Here is a 26,327-nt window from a genome sequence, read left to right as displayed (position 1 = left end):
TACTTATATGGATAAGCGGTACGGATAACGGATGGATTTGGTGAAATAAATATGATAGACTAATTGGCAAGAAAGATAACACGGGTCATTAATTCAGCTAATTCGGGTCAAAGAGGCTCTAGCTTGGCTAAAATTGCTAACGTTGTTTCACCAAGCGGAGAAGAGCAAAGCAATAGCTTCTAGTTTTCTGTACTAATGTGCCAAATATTCTGTTGTTTAAATTGTTTTTATATATTGCCGCTCAATGGGGAAAAGGTGTTTACCCAAACATTTAAGAATAATAAATCTTAGCATTGTAGCAACGTGACAAGTGACCGCCATCTTTGTTGAATTTTCTAGAAAACCTCTCAAATCCCCCATAACAAATACATTTGGCTGAAAACAATAGATGAGTAAATTTCATGACATTTTCTACTGTTCATGCTCAATTGCCCATTTGTGCTATTTCCTTGTAATTTTGCTGCGTCAACTTGACGAAGCCCTTTGGAATCTTGGTCTGTGCGAGCTTAGTGGTAGATATTTTTAACTGAAACTTGTCAACCAATTGGACAAGGGTTTCCCCAAGTAGCAGATGTAACAACAGGCTTCAGGAGATCGCGGCACCCCAGAACCCCAGGCCTAGTGAGCCTATTATTAAGTTTGCCAGCTCGCCGACTGGTGAACTCTACCCCTACACCGTGAATGTGACCCCACCCAGTGTATATACAAGTGTGTGGGGAGGGGGGGGGGGCATTAAAATTGAGATGTAGCAGAGGGAAACGATATCCCCCTACTCGGATCCACCTGCACCCCCTATAACAAATACATTTTGGCTTGTGCGAGCTTCGTGTGGCTATTTTTAACTGCAACTTGTCAGCCAATAGGAGAAGGGTTTCCCCAAGTAGTAGATGAAACTAAAGGTTTCAGGAGATCAAGTTATACTGTTTGACTCTTAATTTGAAGGCAGTTTTTTGACCAGATTTTTATTATCAATACCACACAAAACGTTCCCCAAAAAGAAAATTTCCTCTTCTTTTTTTTTTCAAAATTCTGGTTGCATTGTACTCTGATTTAAGTGACCAATCAGAACAGACTTTTAACTTGTGATTGTGAGGGAAATGTGCACATTCCAAATAAGGTGGTGTTGTTGTTGTCCTTGTCGCCATTGACAAGCTGACAGTCCACACATAGCTCAGCCTGCGCTTAGCAACGGACAGTTAATCCCGACCTTTATCAGCCGCCAGCTTGATCGTATTGCGTCCGCGTTTTCTGCTTCATTGACACGCCAAGGGCAAAGAAGCAAGCTCCAAGCGCTCGCACCTGTGTTCTCCAGCTCGACACGTTTTGATTATTTTCAGCCACAAATTAACATTCTCCGTGTGGGTGCGCGCTAGTTCTCACCTGCAGGCTTGTGAACGTGAGCCTGCGGGCTTCGTCTGACAGCGTCGCAATGGGAACGATGAACGGGCTGTCAGGGATCTGCTCGTTGTTGAACTTAATTGACACCTCGTAGTCACCTGAGGGAACAGATGGCTTATTAGTTTTCAGCGCCGCGCAAACCGGAGAGAAAAACACTGTGAAGATGACAGACAAACTCAGAGGGGGGGGGGGAGGTGGGTTATGGGGGGGTGCGGAAGACACGCTTGGATGAACATGAAAATATGGACAATTAGGCGCCTTGCGAGTTACTCACCGGGTTCTTTCACGATGTAGGAGACGCCGCAGGAGCCGTCCTTTCGGTCCTCAAAGGAGATTTCCGCCTTGCTCGGCCCCTCCACGGCAATGGACAGCCCCCCGGCGCCCGCCTCTCTGGTCCAGATGCTAAATTCAGCTGGAGAGAAGAAAAAACACAATGAATCAAAGCGATCATATTTAAGGGGTTTTACAGTGTCAGGAAAGTCTAAATTGAGTTGCACGAATTGAGTGGACGAGCACGTTTTGCCACAAGCATCGATGCTAATTTCTGTTAGCCCGCCTTTCTCAGCATTAAGATAGCAGATTTTTGTTGATGCTAGCTGTCTATGATGTTTTGTATTATTATGTTAGCAATAAGCTAGCCAACTTTTGTTAGATGAAATGGCTTAACATTTTGTTGTCTAATTGTACAATGTTTAATTCCCTGTCATATAAAAAAAGACAAAATCTACAAGTACTGATTTACGAATGTGCTCTTCTACAAAAAAGTACAGACTCTGAAATTCAGATTTATAAGGAACATCTATCATTTCAGTTAATTGTCTATTTTGTTTTGCATTATACGTTAGCATTAAGCTAGCCAACTTTTGTTAGACAAAATGACCGTCTTAAACATTTTGGTGTTTAAATGTGCAATGTAAAAAATAAAAAAAGGCGACAACTAGAAGTACTGATTCACGTGTGCTTAAGTAAAAAAAAAAAGGTACAAACTCTGAAATACAGGTTTATGATTACCATAACATCTATCATATATGTTAACTGTCTATGATAATTTGTATTGTATCCTAACATTAAACGAGCTGACTTATGTTAGACAAAATTATATGGTTTGGTTAAACATTTTGGTGTTTAAAAACACAACCGTGCGAGCAGTCTTCTTTTTATTTTCTCATGATGATGAAGTTACACATTCGTTTTCCATCTCGAGCGAGCGTGTGAGAACAAGTGCTAATGTGTATTTTTAAAAAGTATGTTTTAGTAAGTTGAAATGTGTTTTTGAAGCGCGTGGGAGGTGTAAAAAGCGAGAAATATGGTCTCTCAACGTTGCGGATTTTCACCTTTTTTTGGAGGCGGATCTGCAAGGTATCACAACCGATTTCACTGTAGACAAAATGCGACTCTCCGCAATGTGACTTACACGGTGCGGCAGCCACGCCTCTTTCCAGGCCAGGACCTCCTGCGCGGACCTTGTGCGCCCCTCCCTCCCCCATGGGCCCCACAGTAAACTGGAAGGGGCTCCCGGGGACATGCTGGCCCCGGTACTTGACGTTGACGGTGTGCGGTCCCATCTCCTGGGGGATGAAGCGCACGCTGTATGTACTGTTCCCTCCGTCCACGATGTCGGCGTCCACCGTCTTCCCCCCGGGGCTGGTCACTTGGGCCGTCATGGCCTGCGAGCCCATCTCAGCTGCTTTGGTGGAACACAATGAGTTTAGAAACAAACAAGATACTATGATATATCGTCACAGTGAGTCTTTGCTTTACCAGAATATAAGATTGGATGCGCAAATAACCAGATTAGCTGTTGGCCTTTGTTAGCACTTCAGTTTTTCCACATTTCCAAATTCCACAGAAAAAAAAATCTAATGTGTCCATCCATCCATCCATTTTCTGTACCGCTTGTCCTCACAAGGGTCGCGGGGTTGCTGGAGCCTATCCCAGCTGGCTTCGGGCAGTAGGCGGGGTACACCCTGTACTGGTTGCCAGCCAATCGCAGGGCACACAGAGACGAACAACCATACTCACAATCGCACCTATGGACAATTTGGAGTGTCCAATTCACCTGCCATGCATGTTTTTGGAATGTGGGGGGATGTCGTTTTTTTTTTTTTTTTTTCAAGTTTAAGGGGGTCACCTTCAGGTCTGGCCGTGACGCCGGCAAAGCTGCTGAGGCTCTCGCGACCCAGGAAGTCTCCAAAGACGTCTCTGAAGGGACTTCCTCCCCCCCCCACCTGGGTGCTCTCCTCCACCCGGACTTCCCGCTTGGTCTCGCCGCCGCGGGTTTTGCTGATCTCGGTGCGCTCGGTGCGCGTGTAAGTGTGGCTGCTGCGGGTGAACGTCCGGGTTAGCCTCTCCTGGGCCGACACCATCTGGAACCAGTTTCCTGCGAGCAAAGGGAAGGTCGTAAGAAAAGGTTGCCTCTGAGATAGAACCTCTACTCCGGACGTAGTGTTTGAAAACAACACAAGATGCTACTGCGGATGCTTCTTTATTCAAATTCTTCTTGGCTGTGGTATTCTTTGCGGCACTTTGGTGTGCTGCTAATGCTACGTGTCCATCAGAAGATTTGGAAAAGACCCTTGGAAAACTATCATCTCACACCTGCTCTCATTTAAAGACAAGTCTGTTGTACATTTGAGTCTAAAACTGAGATTTTCCAGTGTGTGAACTATATTACTAACGTTCTTAATACTGAAAGATTTGATGTTGTCCTTGAGGCCAAGACTCGGGAAAAGACTGATCTAAACCAGCCGAGATTACCACCTTACACTAAACATTTGAACTAACGTCTGTCTTTGAGTTGTTAGTCTGCGACTGTGAAAATAATTTGGTGTGAATCCAGTAGAAGACAATCACGCGTTGACCCTCGCTCCGAAAAGCTTCCAAAGTGTGTACCCTGGTGAAATGAGCTGTAGCATTTTGGTGTTAATTAGCTTGTGTGCTGACCTGGAATCTTCAGGTTGAGTCCGCAGGTGCTTCCCACTGAAGCAATAGAGGACGCCTGCCTCTTTCTGGTTATGCTCTCCTTCATCCTTCCCTCGCCAGTCACCTTCACTGTGAACGGACTTCCTGGATGAAAGGGAAAAAAACGGCAAATAATGCATTTTAAAAGTCTTTATGGAAACATTTTCCATGGCAGGAAGCAACAAAGGACAAATTCTTTGTTCAGTTAACTTTTTTTTTCTATCGGAGTTGAATTAGAATTTCTACTTTTACCATAAGCCTTTAAAAGCCATTTTAGAGCATTAAAACAAAAACGTTTGACTCTGCCTTCTTTCGTTCTTTTTTTTAATCAGCAGTAGAAGAAAGGCAGGTTGCAGAAAGTGCAGCCATTTCTCCCCGTGGACTTACAAACTGTTCTGATCTCATAGCGAAAATGGGGTATCGATGCCATCTACTGGTGGTTGAGCATGAGTAAAGTTGTTTCAAGTTTGAAATTTACAGAGTAGCAGCATCAGGCGCGCCCCCGTTGAAAAAAAAACATAATTGACGAGTATACTTGTCAATGGCAGTGAATGAGTTAAGTCAATTCCTAACCTGGGATGTGCTTTTCGGCAAACTTGATGTTAACGGTGTAATTTCCCGGCTCTGTCGGACAGTAGGTCACCCTGCACGTCCCGTCCTCCATATCTTCACAGTTGATATCCACTTTGCTCGGACCCTCGATGGACAGCGCAAGACCGCCATAACCTGAAAGGATTAATTATAAGCACTTTGTTGTTTTCTACGTTTTCCACACTCGTTGCCGTTTAATTGGCACTCTTCGTTTTCGCGGAGCGTACCGGCATTCCTGGTGTCCACAAAGAATTCGGCCATCTCAAAAGTGTGCGCCTCCACCAGACCTTTGCCGAAAGCCTTGACCCGGCTGGCCTCGCCGATCTCCGATTGCCCAACCATGATCTTGAATGGGCTGTTGGCCACGTGCACGCCGTTCTTCCTCACGCTTACTTCGTGTTCTCCGACCTCTTTCGGAGTAAATGAGATACCTGAGAGACGGAGGGAGGAAGTTAAGCAGCGTAAAAGTGGGTTCAAGTAATGGTTTCTTTTTTTATATATACGGAGCTGCCGGCTTCGCTATGTGGTCAACGCTAGCCTGGTTTACATGGAGCCGTGTATTCCGATTACAATGAGGCCAAACGGAATAAAAATGCTCCGTGTAAACTCCTCAATCGGAATGAAAAGGCTGAATCCGAATGGAATTTCATTCGGAATCACGGGCGCGGTATATTCTTTTCGTCAATCCAAACGGGCGTCATCTAACGACCTAAATCGGAATGGCAAGGCTGCGTGCGGCACGCGCATGCTCTGTCGTGTCTTAAATGCGTCATGATGTCGTCGTTTCCGTTCCGTTCCGTTCCGTCTTCAATTCCGCTTATCCGGGGTCGGGTCGCGGGGGGCAGCAGCTTTAGCAGGGAAGCCCAGACTTCCCTCTCCCCAGCCACTTCAGCCAGCTCCTCCGATGGGATCCCAAGGCGTTCCCAGGCCAGCCGTGAGACGTAGTCTCTCCAGCGTGTCCTGGGTCGTCCCCGGGGCCTCCTGCCGGTAGGACATGCCCGGAAACACCTCCCCCAGGGAGGCGCCCAGGAGGCATCCGAACCAGATGCCCCAGCCACCTCAACTGGTTCCTCTCAACGTGGAGGAGTAGCGGCTCGACGCTGAGTCCCTCCCGAATGACCGAGCTTCTCACCCGTTCTCTAAGGGAGAGCCCGGCTACCCTGCGGAGGAAACTCATTTCGGCCGCTTGTATCCGGGATCTCGTTCTTTCTCTTTCTTTCGTTCTCGTTCGTCGTCGTTTCCACCCACTTAAATGGCGGCGTCTCCCCGAGAGCTCGTCTGCAAGGGGGGGGAGCACTTGTTTTTAAGTGCAGTACTTGAAACTTGTTTTTTTATCAAGATGTTGCTTCAATAAAAGTGTTAAAACGATCACAACGACTGTGCTAAATGACAAGCGAACTCCATCTTGATAAATCACATGATCGATGCGCGCGCGCCCTGCGGCCGCCGCGAGGCTGATCCGACGAAAGAAAAAGGGGGATCTGCGTGCAAAGCCGTCTGCGGGCCCGACGTGAACACTTTCTCACCAAGGTGTCTGTTGGGCAGCCTCTTGAGCAGGCAGGGTTCCTCGTTGCCGGACGGCGCTCGGATGCTGGCGCTGAGAGAGCTCAGGTCCGTTTCGGTGATCTTGAGCGAGACGTCGGCGGCCGTGCCCACATTCAGCTGGGACGTCCTGGTAATGGTGTCGTCCCCTTTGGCGCGAGACAAAGGTGTGTTTGCTTTTTTTTCAATATTTCAGCAGCAGTTTCACTTTGAAGACACGTCGTTAATTTGTTCATTTCCTCACCGGTGATCTTGGCAACAAAAGGGCTGCCAGGAATGTGCTTGTTGTCAAACTTGACAATAATGCTGTAGTCTCCGGGCGCCGTGGGAAGGTAGGACACAGTGCAGGTGCCGTCTTTGTTATCCTTGCAGGTGATTTCTGCCTTCGATGGGCCCTCCACTGCCAGGGAGAGGCCACCTGGCACACACAAGCAATCGGTCATTTTCCTGCCATGAATTGCTTTTCAAAGAAATAACATGTCATCATCTTCACCCTATCAAAAGGGCCGACCTACATTTCTGACCTACATTCTTAGTATTTGCTCCATGACATGTATTCCGAACAGTTTGTTCTCTTCATTTCTTAGCATTTCTTTTGGCCGCACAGCTTCCAGTACGCATGTGGAGGTTACAGTTTTTGTCCAATCAGATTTCAGTCTCTCTGTGTTGCCATGTCAATCTAATCTTGCCCCAAATCAGTAGTTGTGGCCGTATAAATTGAGCTCGCTTTATTTAACAAGTCAGATTTCAAATTCACCTTAGTTGGCATGCTAATTAGCCCTCGATGACATCAGCAATTTGATGCCCTCGGATTGGTTGACCGGAGCAAAACTTGTTTCAGCAAAAAAATGTCAATAACAATTCAGTCAGCCTTTTCCCGTCCTTTGATCGGTTGGTCTGATCATAACTTATTCCAGCCTACTTCGACTAGCAAAAACACGTCTGTTGCGATCTGAACTGGGCTCTTTAAAAATAACCATTGCTGCATACAAAGTGCTGTAGAGGGAGTAAAAAAATCTGACATACCAAAACAAAGACAGTTATGAAAAATTCAACAACAACAACAACAAAAAACCAGTACCTTCTCCTGCGTTCTTGGTGACCACGGTGAAGGTGGCGGCTTTGTTGACCATGCCGTAACTCAGGCCGGGACCGTAGGCCGACACCACTCCACTGTTCACAGCATCCACAAAGAACTGCAGAGGGCTTCCTGTAGTCAGCAAAATCATTGGATTGACATTTTTTTTAAGTGCAGTCATGAGGAATTGGAAAGCCTTATTAATTATTCTTTGCTAATGCTACTCAAGTTAACTAGGGCAGGAAATTGTTTTTTGACATTAATTGATGCCTGAACAAACTTAATTAACAGATATTTTGTCGAATGCTAACATATGTAAATGAAATACAAAGGTGAGATATTCTACAGCATTCAGCTTCAAGCCCTTTTAACTTTCACGCACAATTTCGAATCAAATTGCATTCTGTAGTTTAACTATTATGTCGCACGTTGCTTTAGGTCAGCCTTGGCGTCGGGACCCAAAATTGTCAAGCTTAAAAATAAATAACGAATATTTGTAAAATTGTGCTTCCTATGACTATTGCATTTTTCTGGACCTGGAATGTGGTTCCCATCATATTTGATGTCCATCTCATGCAGGCCTCTCTCGGTGGGTTGGTACTTGATGGTGATGGTGCCGTCTTTATTATCGGTGATATGCGGCCTGGACGTCTTGCCCGAGGGCATTCGGACCTCACCTGAGAATGACAACCAATTGCTTTGGTAAGCTCATGCGGGGGGGTGTAAATGGAGAGTTTTGATGACCGACCTGATATTTCTCCTTGTTGCGGCGTGAAAGGCACAAGGAAGTTGACCGGTCTGAAGAGAGGATCCACCGTGTCGCGGGGGGCAACCGGCTCGTTTGACGCCTTCCCAAAACAAGAAATATCCCCCCCAAAAGGTTTTGAAATGATTTAGCTTGGTCTTATTTTTTACGTCACAATTGCACGGGGGGGTTATTTAGATTATTTGTCTATGTTTATCTGTCTATATGATGCAATATTGTGAATCTTAATACATTTAATCCTAAAGAGTAAATTGCCGCGTTCCAGACGTCCTACTGCAGGCCTGGTGCTTTTGTTCTTTTTCTCCAGCCTGATGAATATGAAATCTGATGCGGCGTTTACTGTACGCACCACCACGTGGAAGGGGCTCTTGGGGATGTTCTGGCCTCCGAATCGAATGGTGATGACATATTTGCCGGGTTCGGGGGCCGTGTAGTAAATGTCGAAGGTCCCGTCGCGATTCTCCACCACGTCCATGTCCAGCTCCATCCCTTGCGGGTTCAGCACCTTGCACGTGACTTTGCCCTTGCCGGCGGCCTTGGCGTCCACCGTGATTACCGTGTCCTCCGAGGTCTGCAGCTTCTGAAGGCCCGCTGTTGAGAAAAGACAAACAAAAAAGACGTGTGCATGCGTTCTTTTTGGGAAGGTTTTCTAGCGGTGGCACAGTAGAAAAATAAAAGATTACTTACATACGCCATGTCCTCCTATGGACACTGCAAAGGAAAAAGGTCGTGTTGTAAGTATATATTTTTAAAAAACATTGTACTGTATGTCACGGTTCAAAGTGTTCAGACTCGTCCGAATTAAGTTATGCACCTACAATGTAGTGCCACTGAGCTCCACTTGATGTACTGTAAATGCAGCATATTTAAGCACAAGAGGAAGAGGCGAAGAAGGCCCCCTACTAAGCTACAGTACTATTTATTCATTCTGTGTGTATTGACGTTCTGAAGGTTCATGACTACCGTAACATCTATGCTAATTTACATCAGCCAGACTATGATATTTTGCATTATATATTAGCATATTTAGCTAGTTTTATTCAATGTTATGTTTCAGTTGAACATTTTGATGTGTAAATATACAATGTTTGATTCTCTTTTGTTTTATGGGTGGTAGCGAATACTTAAAAAATGTGTGTTTTAATGCGTTTATGCGACTTTTAACAAGTTCAAAGTGTATGCGTCAAATTATTACTTTTTAAAAATGTGAACAATCTGTATTGCAGATCTGGAACGTATCCCCCATAAAAGAACGATGCTCTATTCGGTATATCATCACAGTTAGACAGGAACCTCCCATATCTAAATTTGGGCAAATTTGTATTTTTCCCACAAATAGTTACTATTGGTTAGTGTCCATATGGTTCTATTATTTTCAAACACCATTGACAAATTTAAAAGAGTTAATGGCTTGCTCTCTTTGTCAGTGCAACGTTATTGGTTCCACAAACAGAGGATGCCATTTTCTGGTTTCCTGGAAAATGAATGTTTTGGCCACCGCTCGACCGCAGTGACATCAACTATTATCAGTTGCCTGGTGGAATAAAACATGCTCCTCTACCATCTCCTGCACTTTGGGTGCCATGATGAGTGTGCGCATTTACCTGTGAGGCGACACTTGCTAGCATCTCCCGTAGGGTTCGACTGAATCCTGTAGGGGGAGTACGGAATCTCATCCCCTCCGTATTTGATGGTGATGGTGTACGGACCGATAGAGTCGGGTACATAGGACACTGTGTAGGTGCCGTCCCTGTTGTCCTGGATGCTTGCGTTCTTTGGCTTGCCCTCTGGATCCTGTCGGCAAAAGGGTTCTGGGTTACGTGGTGGAGTTGAAGTGACAAACGGGGGAGATGGCCGGTTGACTGACCAGAATCTGCACAGTGAGCAGACCCTCGCCGGCGTCGCGAGCATCAATGGTGAATTCCACCGGAAGGCTGGCCGACACGCCTTTGCTGTCCAGACCTGGGCCGCTGGCTCGCACCTTGCTGGCGTCGTGCCCGGGCTGAGACATTATCTTGAATGGACTGTTGATGGCAGAGATAAAATGGAGAGAGATGAATCAAATGGTTGCTGCTTGATGGCTGAGGATCGACTACAGTTTACTCTCCGCCTCCCGCTATTTTACAGTTCATCGTTTGCCGCTTTGGGTTTTTTACAGTACACGGGCAAGACTGAATTTAATAATTTTGTTTACACCTTGTTGTCACTATGAATAGTTCCATTTCTATGGATACTTACCTATGTGGGACTTCCTTTTCCGCATATTTGACTGCCACAGTGTACGGTCCATCTTGAGTTGGGGTGTAGTGAACTGTGTGGGTCCCGTCGCCATTGTTTTTGACACCCACTGGCTCCATGGTACCTTCGAATAAAACATTGGTGTTAAATCATGTACTGTAAATCACTGTGAAGTTTAACTCTTTGACCGCCATAAACGTTATAAAACGTTTAGCATAAACCTACGGAAGGGCGCCGAGAACGTTAAAAGACGTTCACTATGTTTTTTTGGGGGGAAACGGGTGGAGGAAAGCCTTTTTTCTGATGAAAGATGAAAGTCCAATCTTTCATTTGGTAGTATGTGTGTTTCCATAGTCCAAACAGAACATTTTCTGTGGACCTTGAAAGATCAGTCAAAATGCTTAAATCGGCTGGCACTGGCGGCATCCCTTTTCTGAAAACGTCTGGCAGTCAAAGAGTTAAGAAGATCATTCCAAGTGTTGCATCGTTACCTGTTGGCCCGAAGAGTTTGACATCCAGAGCAGCTTGCCCAGCTTGAGTGCAGTCCACCGTGAAGGTTTGGGGGATGTGCGCTCTCACTCCGGAACCCAGGCCCGGACCGGAGCACTTGACCTTGCTGGGGTCCACGGGGTCTTTGACGGGCACCTTGAAGGGACTGCCGGGGATGGGGTGACCGCCGTAGTTGATGTTGACGTCGTAATCTCCGGGCGTGAAGGGGACGTACTCCACGCTGCAGCTTCCGTCTTTGTTGTCCTTGCAGGAGATTTTGGCCTCCGACGCACCCTCGATGGTTAGGCCCAAGCCCCCGGTGCCGGCACCCCTGCGAGACAAGCCAAGAGAGATGTGAATCACCCGTCACATTTTGGGCATTGTTGACTTGTACTTGATTTTGTGCATACCTGGTCTCCACAGTGAAGAAGTTAGGCTTGTTGGTTATCCCTCCCTCCAGGCCCGGTCCGTAGGCCCTCACCCGGGTGGGATCGCATCCCTCCACCACTGACACTCTGAAGGGGCTCTTGGGTACGGACACGTCGTCATAGAGTACCTCAATCAGATGCATGCCTGCACATAAACACTTTGAATTAGTCATTGGACCAATATTTCTGCAATCGGCGTCACTTTAGATGACTTTTAATTACGGGCCAGAATTAGAAATGCGTCACATTGCGTGCAAAGGCTGTGTTGAAAATTAAATGTCAAACAGTCTTGGCGCATCATATTTTTGATGGATCCTTCTTTCCTTTGTCCGATACTAAAGGTGATGAAGATCCTTATTTTATTAATAACCCTTGTCATGCTCCTACTGTATGGCAGGTGCCTTCGGCACACATACCTGCCTGGTTAACGGCTTCTGTTCCAGAACAGACTATATATAAATCAGAGGCTGTCTGGCCGCCTGCTCTCTGGCCCTCACATCATTGCGGCACTGCATCATTCCGTATTTATATCCTCCCCAAATCTCTCACACTGACTTTTCACACACTCTCTTTCCCCAGTGGTGCACTGTACCAACACCTGTTAGTCGTTTGATTTCCCTTTTTCTGGCAGTTTTTTTTTTTTTGTGTGTTCTTTCAGAGGTTTTTGACAGCAGTTGCCAAACTCAAGGCTCGTGAGCCCGACCACAACCAATTATCCATCGTAAAAGTGATAACGCAGTCATCAAATGCAGGGGTGCTTATGACGGCGCAATTATTAGGGTTCTCACCCAGAACATACAAACCCATTTGTCAGGGTTGTTGATGACACTCTTCTCTGTGATGTGTCGAATTTAGAAGACGGATTGTCTTTCACGAAGGATTCAGATTCTGTAAGTGAGCGGTGGGAATTTGACGTGCTTCTGCATTCAAAGGGTTGACATGAAAGAGTTGAAAGGGGAGTAGCTTGCTTTGAAAACAGTCCGTTTTGTAGTGGAGGGAAAATGTTATCTTGGGCTTATCTGAACATTTAGACTCGTATCAAATATATAGTTGTGTGCTTTGACCGTTCTCATTTGACACCCCCAGTCTTTTAGTCCATTTAAACATGACCACATAATGATAAATCATCATCCGACACAAAAGCCCTGATGTGCGCGTCCCTACCATCCTCGAAGGGCGTGTACTCCACTCGGTAGGTGCCGTCGCCCTTGTCGGTGATGTAACCGTCCGTGTTGGTGCCCGAGGGATTGACAATGCGGGCCTTCACGTGGTTCCCTCCAACCTTGTTGAGAGTGCGGGCATCCACAATGAAGTGGGTCGTGACTTCTCGCAGTACGCCTGGGAACAAAAGCGGCCCTTAACATGATTTTTCGCTGGTCCATTGAAGCCATTTGTCAATGCAAAGCCCTGTCGGTATTTATCTTCCACAGCCCGTCCTGAACACTTAGAAGATGACATCCGAGAGCCCCTAAGTCAATATCCTAAGCCGCTTTTTGTCATCGCTAATATATTTAGTTATGGCAAAGGAAAGCAGCAGGAAACATTTTTGACATCTTGACATTTTGCGTGATGAATGATTCCCCAGCAAAAATAAATCTCTAATGAATCTTGTCGGCTTCTTCCATCCATCTATTTTTAAATGCGCCTCAGTCATTAGGGTCGCCGGTGTGGGCCAGAGACTTTATTTGGGTAACTAAGCTCATTCAAAACGTAATCCTGTGTTGCCTTGATTTTCGAGTTTAACTTGTTCCGTAAGTGTTGGAAGTCGGCACCTTTGTACCTGAAGAAAACATGGACGGTTTTAGTGTAGGCCTGTTTGCTGAGGTTTTTTTTCCCCCCAAATCCATACTGTGCTCCCCTTACACTACAGGATCTCAGTCTGGATTTTTTTTCCTCCTCCCCCTCCCTTTTGTTTTTCTTTTCATCTGTGAAAACGGGCGCTGTAAAAAGACGACCGGACGGACTTCTATTGGTCATTATTTTTCGATGTCTCTTGGACTGGTTGTGTCTTCCATTTTGTCGCATACTATGGCATAAAGCTATTCTGATTCTTATTCCAACCCAGAACCTTTTAACTGTGCGGCAGACATGCTAAGCACGACCATGCCACTCCATTAGCAATCATTTTTGACCATAACGACATGTCAGGTCGCAGAGAAGCAAGCAACGATTTATACGTACTAGAGTAATGGCTTGTAACTCGGAAAACAAAGTCCACCGTATTCAAACAAGCCAGATTCTCTTCGTCGTATTACCTCTTGGCTCCACTCCTGGCCCGTAGACGTGCACCCCGCTGGTGTCCACGGAGGGGTCCACCTGCAGAACCTTGGGGAAGTGCGGGATCATGTGGCCTCCGTACTTGATGGTGATGGTGTGCGTGCCGTGGAACGGCGGGATGTACGTGACGGAGAAAGTTCCCTCCGCTGTTTTCTGGATGCGAACCTCCGCCTTGGCCCCGGTTTCCGATACGATCTCGATGGTGAGCTCCGCGTCGCCGGCCCGTGTGCAGTCCACGGTGAAGGTGGCCGTCTCCCCCGCCTTGGCCCTCTCCAGACCGGGACCGCTGGCCGTGACCTTGCTGGGGTCGACGGCCGGCCTCACCGCCGCTTTGAAAGGAGAGCCCGGGATGTGTTTCTCAGCAAACAAGATGTTGATGGCGTACTCGCCGGCCTCGGTGGGCAGGTAGGCAACAGAGCATGTGCCGTCGCCGTTATCTTGGCACTCGATTTTGGCCTCGCAGGGACCCTCCACCGTTAGGCCCAGCCCACCGGCACCCGCTCCTTTGGTGTCAATAGTGAATGGAGCCGGTTTACCCACGATCCCACCTTGAAGACCTGGGCCAAATGCTTGGACCTGAGATGCAAAATAGTCAGGTCAAACATTTAACAGTTAACAATATTTGATTTGTAGTGAAACCCTACTACATTGCAGTTCATTGTTCCTGGGATTTTAGAGTTGAAAAGGCGAGTCCGAATTTAGACTTGCACGTCTTCAGTCTAGTATCACAGAAATGCAGCGTAATCAAGCAGCAAGAAGAGGCAGAAACAATTTTGTGTTGCTCTGTGTGTGTTGAAGTAGAAATTGTTTGACAGTTTCTAGTTACCCTAACTTATATGCTAACTTCCTTTAGCCTGTCTATGGAGTTTTGTATTTTAAATTAGCATTATGCCGGCTATCTTTTGTTACCATTTTTGGTGTTAACAAACAATGTTTCAGTCCAATGACCATTTACCATTTCTGTGTCAATTTTACAGAACGTCAACAGGAAGTATCAAACGGCTAAAAGCGTATTTGAAGATTTTTTTTCACGATAGCTTGCATTTGGTTTCTCTATCATGGATTTTCACCGATGGTGGGCGGGTCTGGAACGTTTCCCCCCCACAGTAATTGTTCAAGAGCACTTTGATGAACATTTACCTTTGAGGGATCAGCAGGCATCACGGCTTCCAGCCCAAAGGGGCTTCCCATGACGGGGTTTCCGTCATAGCTGACATCCACCTTGTACTGGCCCTCCTCCGGGGGGATGTACTTCACGCTGTGAATGCCTTTGGCTTTGTCCGACTCCAGTTTGCACGGGATCGGTCGGCCGGTGGGCGAGGTCATCTTCACGCCTACGTTGCCCTGCCCGCCGGCACCCTTTGTGTTCACTGTGAATTCCTGGTCCCTTCCCACTTCCACTTCTGGAAAAAAAAGCAACATTAACTTTTTAATGGGGCACTTTCACTTTCATGTACTTTTTTGTATAGTCGGCAGTTCAGTTTTAAGTGCAAGTAACCTTTTACTCAGATTGAGACACTCACTTGCTGGCTGCTGGAGTTACTATTTATTTATTTCAAGTATTACATCTCATTGTACATGTGCAACATTGAATGTAAGATTAGACGCTCTATATTAGGGGTGAGAATTGCGTAGTATCTGGCGATTCGATCTGTATCACGATTCATAGATCCCGATTGCAATATATATATTTTTTTACTCAAATTTACAAAATCCTAATCAGTAAACTTTTACAATGTACATTGTAAGATTTGTATAAAATTTTTATATATGTATATATATATTTATATTAGTATTTTTTTAACCCAGTTCTAATTGAACCAAAAAATGTGTTGGTTCATTCATGGATCAAACTCCTTGTTGGGAAAATTGTACATTTTTCCTTACATTCCCCCTGATTATCAAATGATGAATAGCACATTTAAACATCATATTGTCAAACTTGAAAAAAAAATCTTGATAAAAATCATATTGTGTACTCATTTTGTTTCTTTCACTTAGAACATTGGTGTCATCCAAATTCCCATCATATTGTTCTGTCAATTCATAATATTTTTCACCATTTTGTTTTAAATACACATATGTCCAGCTATCAGACCTGTGTTGCCAATTATTATTATTGCTAATGAAAACATTATACAACATCCTTGAATTCGGAGTATCACCTCCACAATCATTTAAAACATAGCCATACCATGTGTTTGTTAAATTGACAAATAAAATATCCCTAACATAAAGCATAACAGAATAATCATCAACACAACAATATAATCCAAAGTGTTGTCCGTAAAGTGCAATCAATGTGTTGTCGCATGTTCCTTTCAAGTCCCGATCTCCTCGTTAAGTTGCAGGTAGAAATCATCGAATTTTTGTATTCTGTTCAACTCCTTGTTAGAAAACAGCAGGTCGCACTTACTGGTGTCTAATCCCTCCACTTTGACTTTTCCAATATCCAGCTGTGGTGCCACCGTGATATGGAAGGGGCACTTAGGGATGGGATCTCCTCCGTGGGTCACTGTGATTGCCATGTTACCCTGGGAAAAAAAAGCAATGGTGGTGAGTAACCTCTGCATTCGCATCGAACACAAACGGACTTGAAAGCCAGCGCACCTGTTGAAGAGCGGTGTATTTGACTGTGTAGGAGTAATCGTGGTTATCGATGATCTCAAAGTCACGGACCGCCTCTCCCGGGCCCGAGGCTGCGAAGCGCACCTCGGGCTTGGCTTTGCCTGCTCCCTTTGTGTAGATAGTGAAGTGGGTTGGCATGCCCACCTCCACTCCTGCAATCAAACGCACGTTTTTGCCAGTTCAAACAATACTGCTCACATGTACCTTTTAGTAGGTATTCACACTCTGTACTTGTATTGAGAGAAAAAAGCTGCCGTACAGTACAGCTCTTTCTGTGAAGTGAATTCAGAGCTTTGTTTCAAAATGTATTACAAATATTTGAAGAGAAGTGCTGAAATCATATGCAAAGACTGAAAATCATGTCGTACCAAATTGGGAAGATAGTATAGCGTTAAATTGTTTTTTTCCGTTCCGTTCCGTTTTTTTTCCCGTTCCGTTCCGTCTTCAATTCCGCTTATCCGAGGTCGGGTCGCGGGGGCAGCAGCTTTGGCAGGGAAGCCCAGACTTCCCTCTCCCTAGCCACTTCAGCCAGCTCCTCCGATGGGATCCCAAGGCGTTCCCAGGCCAGCCGTGAGACGTAGTCTCTCCAGCGTGTCCTGGGTCGTCCCCGGGGCCTCCTGCCGGTAGGACATGCCCGGAACACCTCCCCAGGGAGGCGCCCGGGAGGCATCCGAACCAGATGCCCCAGCCACCTCAACTGGTTCCTCTCAACGTGGAGGAGTAGCGGCTCGACGCTGAGTCCCTCCCGAATGACCGAGCTTCTCACCCGATCTCTAAGGGAGAGCCCGGCTACCCTGCGGAGGAAACTCATTTCGGCCGCTTGTATCCGGGATCTCGTTCTTTCGGTCACGACCCGCAGCTCGTGACCGTAGGTGAGGACAGGAACGTAGATCGACCGGTAAATCGAGAGCTTTGCCTTTCGGCTCAGCTCCTTCTTCACCACAACGGACCGATACAGCGTCCGCATCACTGCAGACGCTGCACCGATCCGTCTGTCGATCTCCCGCTCTAACCTACCCTCACTCGTGAACAAGACCCCAAGATACTTGAACTCCTCCACTTGGGGCAGGACCTCATCCCCGACCCGCAGAGAGCACTCCACCCTTTTCCGACTGAGGACCATAGTCTCGGATTTGGAGGTGTAAATTGTTTTTCACCGTTGTTATTATTACGAGGCGCAAGACTGCTAGCTCGCGAGCTAGCTGGTGGCTAGCACCGTTCGTCACGGTTTGGAAAGCCACAGGATGACGTGGTGGGATACAGACCACCCAATGGAGGCTAAGTGGATACATTTTCACAGTTCAAACATGTAAGGATGTGTTTAAAGTAAATGCTAGATGAATTAGCATCCATTTTTCAGTGGGGTGTGATGTTCTATAAGAGCTAGCTACTATTAGCTTGACTATGCTATCAAAACAGCACCTTCCCATAGCTTTGTGAATGCTGTGAACTGAGTAAAAAAAAAAGAAGAAGCTATATTAGCTACAACTGAAATAAACACAACTTACTTGTATGTGTTTTTTCAGATCAGACAAACCATTTTAAAATTAAATTAAGGCCGTGGGTGGAGACTTGCTTCTCTAAATTTGTTGCAGTCGATGCCGTCCCTGTTTATGTTGTTATTATTTGCTCTTTTACGACCCCAACATCTCAATCAAGCAAGCTCCAGACTGCGATTGTCTTTGTGGAAGTCAAAAAAGTAACAAGCCTAGATGCCCGAAAAATATACCAAAATACAATACCAAAGTATTTGTACTGTACAAACCTGTCTTGTTGAGTCCGGGGCCCTCTGCTCTCACCTTGCCAGCATCGTGAGATGGGTCAACTTTGACTTTGAATGGACTGATGGGAATTTCCTGACAAGGTAAATGATGAGAAAATGTATTAATAATGAAAGAAAAAAAAAAATCCTCTCCAAAGGTGATGTCACATAAGATCTCTAATCTTACCTGGTCAGCAAAGAGCACCATGATGGTGTAGCGGCCCGCTCCCGGGGGAGTGTACTTGACAGTAAAGGTGTCATTGTCATTCTTGATGATGTCAAATTCGATGTCCGCCTCGGCAGGGCCAACCACCCCCGGGGCGCACTTGATTCCAATGCTGATGTCGCCTAACAGTGCACAGCAGTGACAATAGTTGGGAAAGGATGCTCCAAATCGGAGGCTATGAATAAAAACAGCCCCCCCCCCCCCCCCCAAGTACATTTCTGACACTGACTCGATTTTACAGTGCAATTATGCAAAAAAAAAAATCCTTCTCGGCATTCACAAGTCTCCTTTCCTTGGGATTCGCCTGGAATGTCAAGTGTTTTTATAACCATCATTTCCTCCTGCGTGCTCACCTTGACCAGCCTCGCTGCAGTCCACAGTGAAGTATGTGGGCTCGTTAGCCTTGAGGCCCGTCTTCTCCACTCCAGGCCCGTAGACCTTGACCCTGTCTGGATGACAGCCTTCTCCGACCAGCACCTAATGAATTCACAGCATACTTGAGCCGCCCCGAAGTGGTTGGTTGGCAGTTTATTTGCATTTTCACTGTGATCACGTTGCAGATATCTGTTACACAATTTTGGCAAGGCAAAACTGAATGACAGATATCTTGAGTAAAAAATTCCAATTATTCAAATGATAGCAGATTAATATCTCCAATGTTGATTCCAGACAGTCAAACATAGCTTTTAAATCCTGGAACCGATTTCCATGAAAGTGTAAGCAATCACCAAAGGCACCACTAGTAAACAAACCCTTACATGTAATTTGCATAAGGTGGAGGGGTTGGAAAGAAAAAAAAAATGATTTTGCCGTCTTCTGTACGGCCTTAATTTGCGTGTGTGAAGTCACAGGCAAAAGTATGTTATGTGAGGTGAATTGCCTGGAAGTGTGACGGGGAGCCAGCCGTAATTTAGATTTCAAGAGGTACGTTTGTTCATAATTAGCTACGGTGGAAATTCAGACATAGTTAACATGATCATTTGGGAGATTAGCTAATTATTTGACTTTTCTGTTGATGGGATTAACAGCACAGACTTCATGTTAAAATTGATAGCGTGGTTTCCAAGTCTGATACCTTAAAAGTGTCTCCTGCTTCCAGGCAGTGTTTCGATCTTCTCTGTAAAGCTGTTTATGACATCGACTCAATTTATTCTGCTCGCCCACTGTTTCCACTGGGTTAATTCTTAGATTTGTTTTCGGAGGAAATAGAAACTTTTTTTCCCCCCACGGTTTCAGGTTAAGTCAGAAGGTAGTCATTCACTTTCTGCCACCCGGAAGTACCCTGGTGGTGCCTACCGTTTACAAACATTATGATAAAGTCACTAACATTGACTTTGACTTAGAATTGCCGCTTGAGGGATGAATGAAGTTTGAATGTGGAATTCTGAAAGATTATGTTGAGCTGTATGCATGCGCCTTACCCTGAAGGGACTGTTGGGCACGTTTACGTCACTCCAGGCGATGATGATGGTGTGTTTAATGGGCTTGGTCGGAGTGTACGTGCACAGATACGTGCCGTCACCCTTGTCGGTGATTTTGATGTTGATGGTGCAGCCTTCGGCATCCTAAGTGGATGCAAAACATGTCAACCCTTACAACCTGTCCACAGTAAATATAATGGAATCTCCAACATCAAACACACTGCAATGTCGAATGGCTTGTGTCTTTTGAAATTTTTACCAGCATACCCCCCCCCCCCCCCCCAAAAAAAGACTGTCTCCTACTTCGGAGGTTCCACTGTGTAATGTTTCAGTGAATCTGAGAAGAAAACATGGCTCCCCCATACCTGAGCATAGATGGTGAGCGGACCCTTCCCTGCCATGCGGGCATCAATGGTGAATTCAGTTGCTTTGTTCACAGTAACGCCAGTTGGCTGCAGGCCCGGCCCAAAAGCTTTCACCTGAATAGTTTAAACGTATTTGTTAATACCCCCAAAAAATGTTGTCATCAGGCCTTCGTTATGGTCGTAGTTACCTTCTCGGGGAAGGTGTCATTGGCAGCGGGCAGGATGTGAGCCATGAAGGGGCTGTCCTTGATGTCCTCGTCGTCGCAAATGACGTGGACGGCGTAGTCGCCGGGTTCCGTGGGCCAATAGCGGACGTCGCAGGAGCCGTCGCCCTTGTCGTCACACTCGATCTTAGCCTGGGAGGGGCCTTCGATGGAGAAGCCTTCACAGCAATAGAAGGAATACGTTCAAATAGCAGATCCATACACCTGTGAACCCCCACTTTATTGCGGTTGATTGTTTACAATTATTTGTAGGTCGGTTTGGAACATACACTATTCCCCGCAATAAACGGGGGTGGGGTGAAAATGTCAAGATGGCTGTTTTGATGGTGATCCGTGACTTACCCAGAGTCCCAACATCTGTGCCTATGGCCTCTACCACGAAGTCAGCAGATTTTCCCACCATGCCTGTCTTTAGACCGGGACCCCAGGCCCTCACCTTCTGGAAACCTGCCTCAGGTCCCACTTCCACTTCAAACGGGCTGCAGACATTAATGATAGAAGAGCGTTCACAATATTATCTTAGTTGCATTCTTCGTGATTACCGGAATGCAGCAATTGGCTCTCACCTGCGTGGTATGGGCTGGCCTCCCCAGGTGATGCTGACGGTATATTTACCCGGCTTGAGGGGGTTATACTCGCATTCGTAAACGCCATTTCCGGCATCTCGCACTTTCACTTGCTCCTGCGCTCCAGCTGGTGGAAACAATGCGATATGGAGTCTCATCGAAAAACAACGTCTATTTTTATGTATGTATGTATTTTGTCCGCCAGGAAGTGAGAACTAATCCGTAAAAGGGAAGAGTGAAGATGACAAAGGCTGTCTGACTCACAAGGTCCTTTGACCGAGACGTTCAATGTTCCACTGCCGGCTCCCTTGGTGAAAACTTTGAAGTCTGCAACCTCCTTGACTCTCACGCCCTTAGGCTGAAGGCCTCTTCCTGTTGCTCTGCAGGCGTTGGGATTGATGGCTGAAAGGAATACCAACAAGTATTCGCTTAGAAAGTATTTTCTAATCTAGAGAAGCCTGCAGTTTGGCAGCAGCGTTAGTAGCAGAATATATTCAACTGGAATTCCTTACAGATTGACTGAAAAGACCTGCAAACAATTGCGAGTACATTAAACAGACACTCGAAAGACATAACGAGCAACGGTTTGACAACCGTTCAGTGCGTCAAACAAAAAACATTTGCAGGCTCTTGACAGAGTGCCGGCAGATGCAAATTGTGTGCGCTAAAAGCAAACGGCAAGCGAAAGTTGAACCAAGTAGATACAAATGCAAAACAGGGACAGCTGGCTACTGCACTCTCTTTGAAACTAAACTGTCAAGCTGGCAGCCCCGCAAGAAGTTGGACCAAGCACGACACTGCACCGTGCAACCCCACCATTGTGAAAGCGTCCTAGGGCGTGGCACAGAGAGCAATTTTTTTTGGGGGGGGGGGGGAGGATAGCTGAGCACTGAGCGCGGGGAGGCTCATCCCAATGGGATGTACTAACTTGGGCGGGCAGGTTTTTTGGGTGGGGGCCCCTTTGTTCCAGGAGGAGTAAGCACTGACTGAGGGATTATCTGCAATGGAGCTCCCATGGGAGGAGCAACAGGAGGTGCTAGAAATGACAGATAAGAAGGGTTATGTTCTAAAGTTGGAGACTGCATCCTAGGGAAATAAAAACCCGCGACGAATGGATCTTCCAGACTTTACCGGCACGCAAAGACATCCCACTGTCAGCAGGAAATTGTAACGCGTAGCTCACCTTCTGCAATGTTGACATGGAACGGGCTCTTTGGGATCTCATGGCCTCCAAACAGCACATGGACGGCGTGAGGGCCCTCAATCACCGGCCGATAAGTGCATCGGAACACACTGTCGCCCTTGTTCTCGAGAATGATCTCCACTGTGTCGTTTTTACCCTGAGGATCAACAATAACCACGCTGATGTCGCCATTGCCGGCACCTGGTTGACGGGAAGAAAGATTAGTCAGCAGTGGCCTGAACAGTCACAGTCGTTTGTTGTCAGTGTTCAATAGACGGCCGGATGGATTTGTTCGTCTCCAATTACCCCTTGAGGAACAAAGTGATATTTTATTCCTCAGCTTTTTTGTTAGCAAACAGTTGAATTTGGCATTCTTACCGGCTGTGTAAATGTCAAAGTAGGTGGGTTTGTTGGCCACGTTCCCAGTGCGCTCCAGACCGGGTCCCCTGGCGTGGACTTTACTGGGGTCACCCATGTCCTTTGCCACATTCACTGCATAAGGGCTCTTGTCGATGTCCTGACCTGCAAATAACACCTTCACCTGAAGGTCAAGAGGAGACGATAACATACAATTTTAACAAACTTGTTCCGAACAAGGATTTCTCAGATGTACGACATAATGGCGGCTTTGTCTAACCTTGTGGAGACCCTCAACTTTAGGAACATAAGTGACAGTGTAGGTTCTGTTTTTGTCCTTGTTGGGTTTCACTTTAGCCTGCAGAAAAATGGACAAAAACATGAGAGGGTTCATGGCAAAATATCCCGGCTTTGTTCTGCGCCCACTTTGGGGATACCTAACTAACCTCTTCTTTGTGTCCCTCGGGATCCTCCACGTAGACCAGGACCTCGCCGCTGCCGGCTTCCAGAGTCTCCACGGTGAACACAGCAGGGTGAAGCACCTTGTTGCCATGAGGCTCAATACCTGCGCAGGAAACAAAAAGCACCATTCACACATCTTGTTTCACAGCGGGAATGGTCACAAAGGGAGCACTGTCACTCCTCCCAGCACCGTATCGATGTCAGGCACAAAAAGTGAGTCGATGTTTTGATAGGAAACTCTGAGAACTGTTCATTATGTATGCCTCTGCTCTAGTTGTGGGCTGCCCACCTGGTCCGTAGGCTTTGGCCTTGTGAGGGAAAAGCTGTTTGGGCGTGAGAGGTGCTCCTGGCTTGAGTTTGGCTTTGGGGAACTGCGACAGGTAGGTCATCACCGAGTGGTCATCCACATCTGGATCCACTATCTCTTCAGGTGCGATCACCTTAAGGGCAAACACATAAAAAAAAAATGTGATTTAGAAAATTGGGACAGTATATTTCAGCAAAGTTACATTTGGAGCAAGTGGTGGCTGACCTGTCTCTCATAATCAAGGTGCAATGGGATTTTGCAGAAAATAAACAGATCTATTAGCACCGCTACGGACTCTTCTCATAATTCTAGCACTTTGTTGTCAGTCAAAGTGATGGCCTGAGCTGGTTATATTTAACCCGGGTCTTCATAAGCCAGCCAGGGGGGGATTTATACTTAGCCAGACCTCTCCCACATCTCCTTAACACCAGCGTACTGGAATCCAGCCCCCCCCCCCCCCCCCCCCCCCCCCCCCCCCCCCCCCCCCCCCCCCCCGAGCCATCAGGACCATGACATCCACCCGCTAGCTATCTGGCCGACGCTTATCCTTGTTGTGGCGATTAGCTAGTGTGCAACTAAACAACCTGCACAGTGAGCCGTAGAACAGCAGGGGTCATTAAAAAAGGGAATGGCATGGAAGAATGCAACCTTGCTCTGATTACATCGTTATTCCGAGGGACACAGATTAGATCTTTGTTTCAGAGGCTGGCTCTCAGGAGGTGTTTAAAGGTCTCTAAAAGCACCAAAATAAAACTCCGAGACACTGTAACGCCTTTGAAGCCACCATAAAGCATTCTCGGCTTGTAAAAACTTTCATTTTAAACTGAGCCCTGCTTTACACAGTTTTTGGGATAATTGGTCTTCCTATTTTTCTACCTGCAGTGTGCAGAAATCTTGTGCCACTACAGTACCTTGTTTGTTTTATCCCACCTTCCCACATGGTCTGGCTTTGCTCTGTAGCGTTTCTTTGCTCTATTGCAGTTCATCGTTAATGGGCCCACTATATCGTCGACAGTCATTCGCAAAAGGGTTGTATGATTTCTGGTACATTATTTCCGTTTTAAGAATGAAACCTTGTTTTTGATGAACACTTGACCCTAATATTCTTGCCGTACTTTAATGCCAGTCATTATGGTGTAAAATTTTGGAGAACCCTCTGCCTTGGCAAGCCTCACCGGGCCCTTCCTACTCAACTTAAATGAAACGTATCCATCATACGTCTTACCTGAGGTACACCCAGCCAATCATCGCCTGCTGCATGGCTTCTCTGGCATTCTCCACGGGCTGGTTGGGGTCCCACTCGGCCCAATCAGGACACAAACCTAGCCAAATGCAAACAAGCCATTAGACGAGCCCCGCTGCACAGATATGCAAATCTGCAGGCTGGCTCCCGCCGCAGTCGCCATAATGAGGCCCCACTTGGACTGTCGCTGCTATCGCTACGACACCTCCAGCTACAAGGTCCCATGACCTTACCGGGCGGGGGCTGCGACAACGACGCTGTCTCCTGGCTCTTCAAGACAAACAAGCGCGACAGGCGCGCTAAGGCTAGCTAATAGCTAAATTGGATTAGTGGTGACGACTGAGAGGGCCTTTCGCTTCAAGGCCAATGCAAACCCCACAATGCTATAATCCAATTATTAGAGACAGGAGCGTAGGTAGGTAGATATGGCTAGCTAACCAGCTAGCTAAATAGCCGTGGCGATAGATAGATTTGTCTCCTTCATACATTTTACTCAATGGGTTGCTACTTCTGATTTTGGCAGAAAATCTGTTTTGCAATTTTGTGTGCTTTTCACAGATATTTTTTCACCAAATCCCTTCTTGTTGCTAGCTCGCTACAGAACTAGCTGACTCGATGGATAGATATAGATCGCCGTCTATGACTTTTAGCTAGGTGCTTATTTTCAGTGCAGAATATGTCATTCTCTTTGTTTTGTGTTTAATTTGATAGTAAGCTTCAACTGGGGTTTTCGACAAACATCTTGAAGCTAATTGTTCGCTATCTGCCAAAGCGCTACTTATTGTGAGGTGAATTCAGATCATTACCACCACACAGTGCTCGTATCTCAAACGTTTGCTTGCAAGTCATAGAAAGAAATCGGTCCTGAGAACAGCCCGCATCTGGTAAGGCAAGACTGTGCGAACAAAAGCAAAGAGCAGCATTGAGGAAGGACTGAAATCTATTTAAATCCTATCCAAACAAGACAAAAAAGTATTAGTAGGGAAATTATGTCACAGGAATATATATATATATATATATATATATATTTATATATATATATATATATATATATATATATATATATATATATATATATATATATATATATATATATTTATATATATATATTTATATTTATATATATAAATATATATATATATATATATTTATATATATATATATATATATTTATATATATATTTATATATATATATTTATATTTATTATATATATATATTTATATATATATATATTTATATATATATATATATATATATATTATATATATATATTTATATATATATATATTATATATATATATATATATATATTTATATATATATATATTTATATATATATATATTTATATATATATATATATATATATATATATATATAATAAACATTGATATGTACGGTGGATGATATGCATAATAGTTTGATTTCACATTCAAACTTGAGAGAAATTAAATCAAGGACGTACTACTGAGTTCAGTGGCCAGGCTGTGCAGAACAGACATTGTAAAAGCACAGAGTTGGTGTAATTGTCCAAAAACCCACTGGGTGCACTAAAACAGGGTCTACACCAGCCTTTTTATTTGCAAAATGGATTTTATCTCAGCGCGGACGATTTAAGATGTTTTTTCACAGTGGCGTGTGAACGTAAAACAGAGCTGCCTCGTGTCGTCCCTGCGCCACACAGCAAGAACGCGGGGCCGATGAGACAACGCAACCTTATATGGGCAGCATTGCGACACTGAAAGATGCGTCTCCTCGCACCCCGGGTAAACACACTCAAACAAGGCCCTGCGCTCGCATCTGCTTATCGCAAGG

General features: G+C 45.7%; 1 protein-coding gene across 1 annotated transcript in view; it reads right to left on the bottom strand.

Annotated features, from left to right (window-relative positions):
* The window catches only part of LOC147174965 (filamin-C-like), a 43,124-nt gene that overhangs the window by 6,318 nt on the left and 10,479 nt on the right, over nucleotides 1–26,327 (bottom strand). The window contains 41 exon segments of the mRNA XM_086073147.1: nucleotides 1,381–1,496; nucleotides 1,673–1,810; nucleotides 2,813–3,082; nucleotides 3,530–3,778; nucleotides 4,342–4,464; nucleotides 4,933–5,085; nucleotides 5,178–5,381; nucleotides 6,477–6,641; nucleotides 6,737–6,910; nucleotides 7,574–7,702; nucleotides 8,107–8,247; nucleotides 8,319–8,418; nucleotides 8,686–8,927; nucleotides 9,024–9,047; nucleotides 9,941–10,130; nucleotides 10,204–10,360; nucleotides 10,575–10,698; nucleotides 11,066–11,394; nucleotides 11,474–11,636; nucleotides 12,656–12,829; nucleotides 13,747–14,344; nucleotides 14,909–15,171; nucleotides 16,185–16,302; nucleotides 16,379–16,548; nucleotides 18,162–18,252; nucleotides 18,346–18,506; nucleotides 18,738–18,861; nucleotides 19,806–19,949; nucleotides 20,171–20,284; nucleotides 20,359–20,552; nucleotides 20,737–20,873; nucleotides 20,961–21,087; nucleotides 21,225–21,362; nucleotides 21,889–21,996; nucleotides 22,144–22,344; nucleotides 22,522–22,684; nucleotides 22,781–22,858; nucleotides 22,947–23,065; nucleotides 23,252–23,402; nucleotides 24,495–24,520; nucleotides 24,523–24,591. Coding sequence (XP_085929273.1) covers nucleotides 1,381–1,496; nucleotides 1,673–1,810; nucleotides 2,813–3,082; nucleotides 3,530–3,778; nucleotides 4,342–4,464; nucleotides 4,933–5,085; nucleotides 5,178–5,381; nucleotides 6,477–6,641; nucleotides 6,737–6,910; nucleotides 7,574–7,702; nucleotides 8,107–8,247; nucleotides 8,319–8,418; nucleotides 8,686–8,927; nucleotides 9,024–9,047; nucleotides 9,941–10,130; nucleotides 10,204–10,360; nucleotides 10,575–10,698; nucleotides 11,066–11,394; nucleotides 11,474–11,636; nucleotides 12,656–12,829; nucleotides 13,747–14,344; nucleotides 14,909–15,171; nucleotides 16,185–16,302; nucleotides 16,379–16,548; nucleotides 18,162–18,252; nucleotides 18,346–18,506; nucleotides 18,738–18,861; nucleotides 19,806–19,949; nucleotides 20,171–20,284; nucleotides 20,359–20,552; nucleotides 20,737–20,873; nucleotides 20,961–21,087; nucleotides 21,225–21,362; nucleotides 21,889–21,996; nucleotides 22,144–22,344; nucleotides 22,522–22,684; nucleotides 22,781–22,858; nucleotides 22,947–23,065; nucleotides 23,252–23,402; nucleotides 24,495–24,520; nucleotides 24,523–24,591 — 6,659 coding nt within the window.

This window comes from Leptonotus elevatus, chromosome 4 (assembly GCF_054856555.1).
Source record: "Leptonotus elevatus isolate MCC_2025b chromosome 4, RoL_Lele_1.0, whole genome shotgun sequence".
NCBI classification, from domain to species: domain Eukaryota; kingdom Metazoa; phylum Chordata; class Actinopteri; order Syngnathiformes; family Syngnathidae; genus Leptonotus; species Leptonotus elevatus.
The sequence above is the reverse complement of the archived record's forward strand: the minus strand, read 5'-3'. Positions and strand labels throughout refer to the sequence as shown.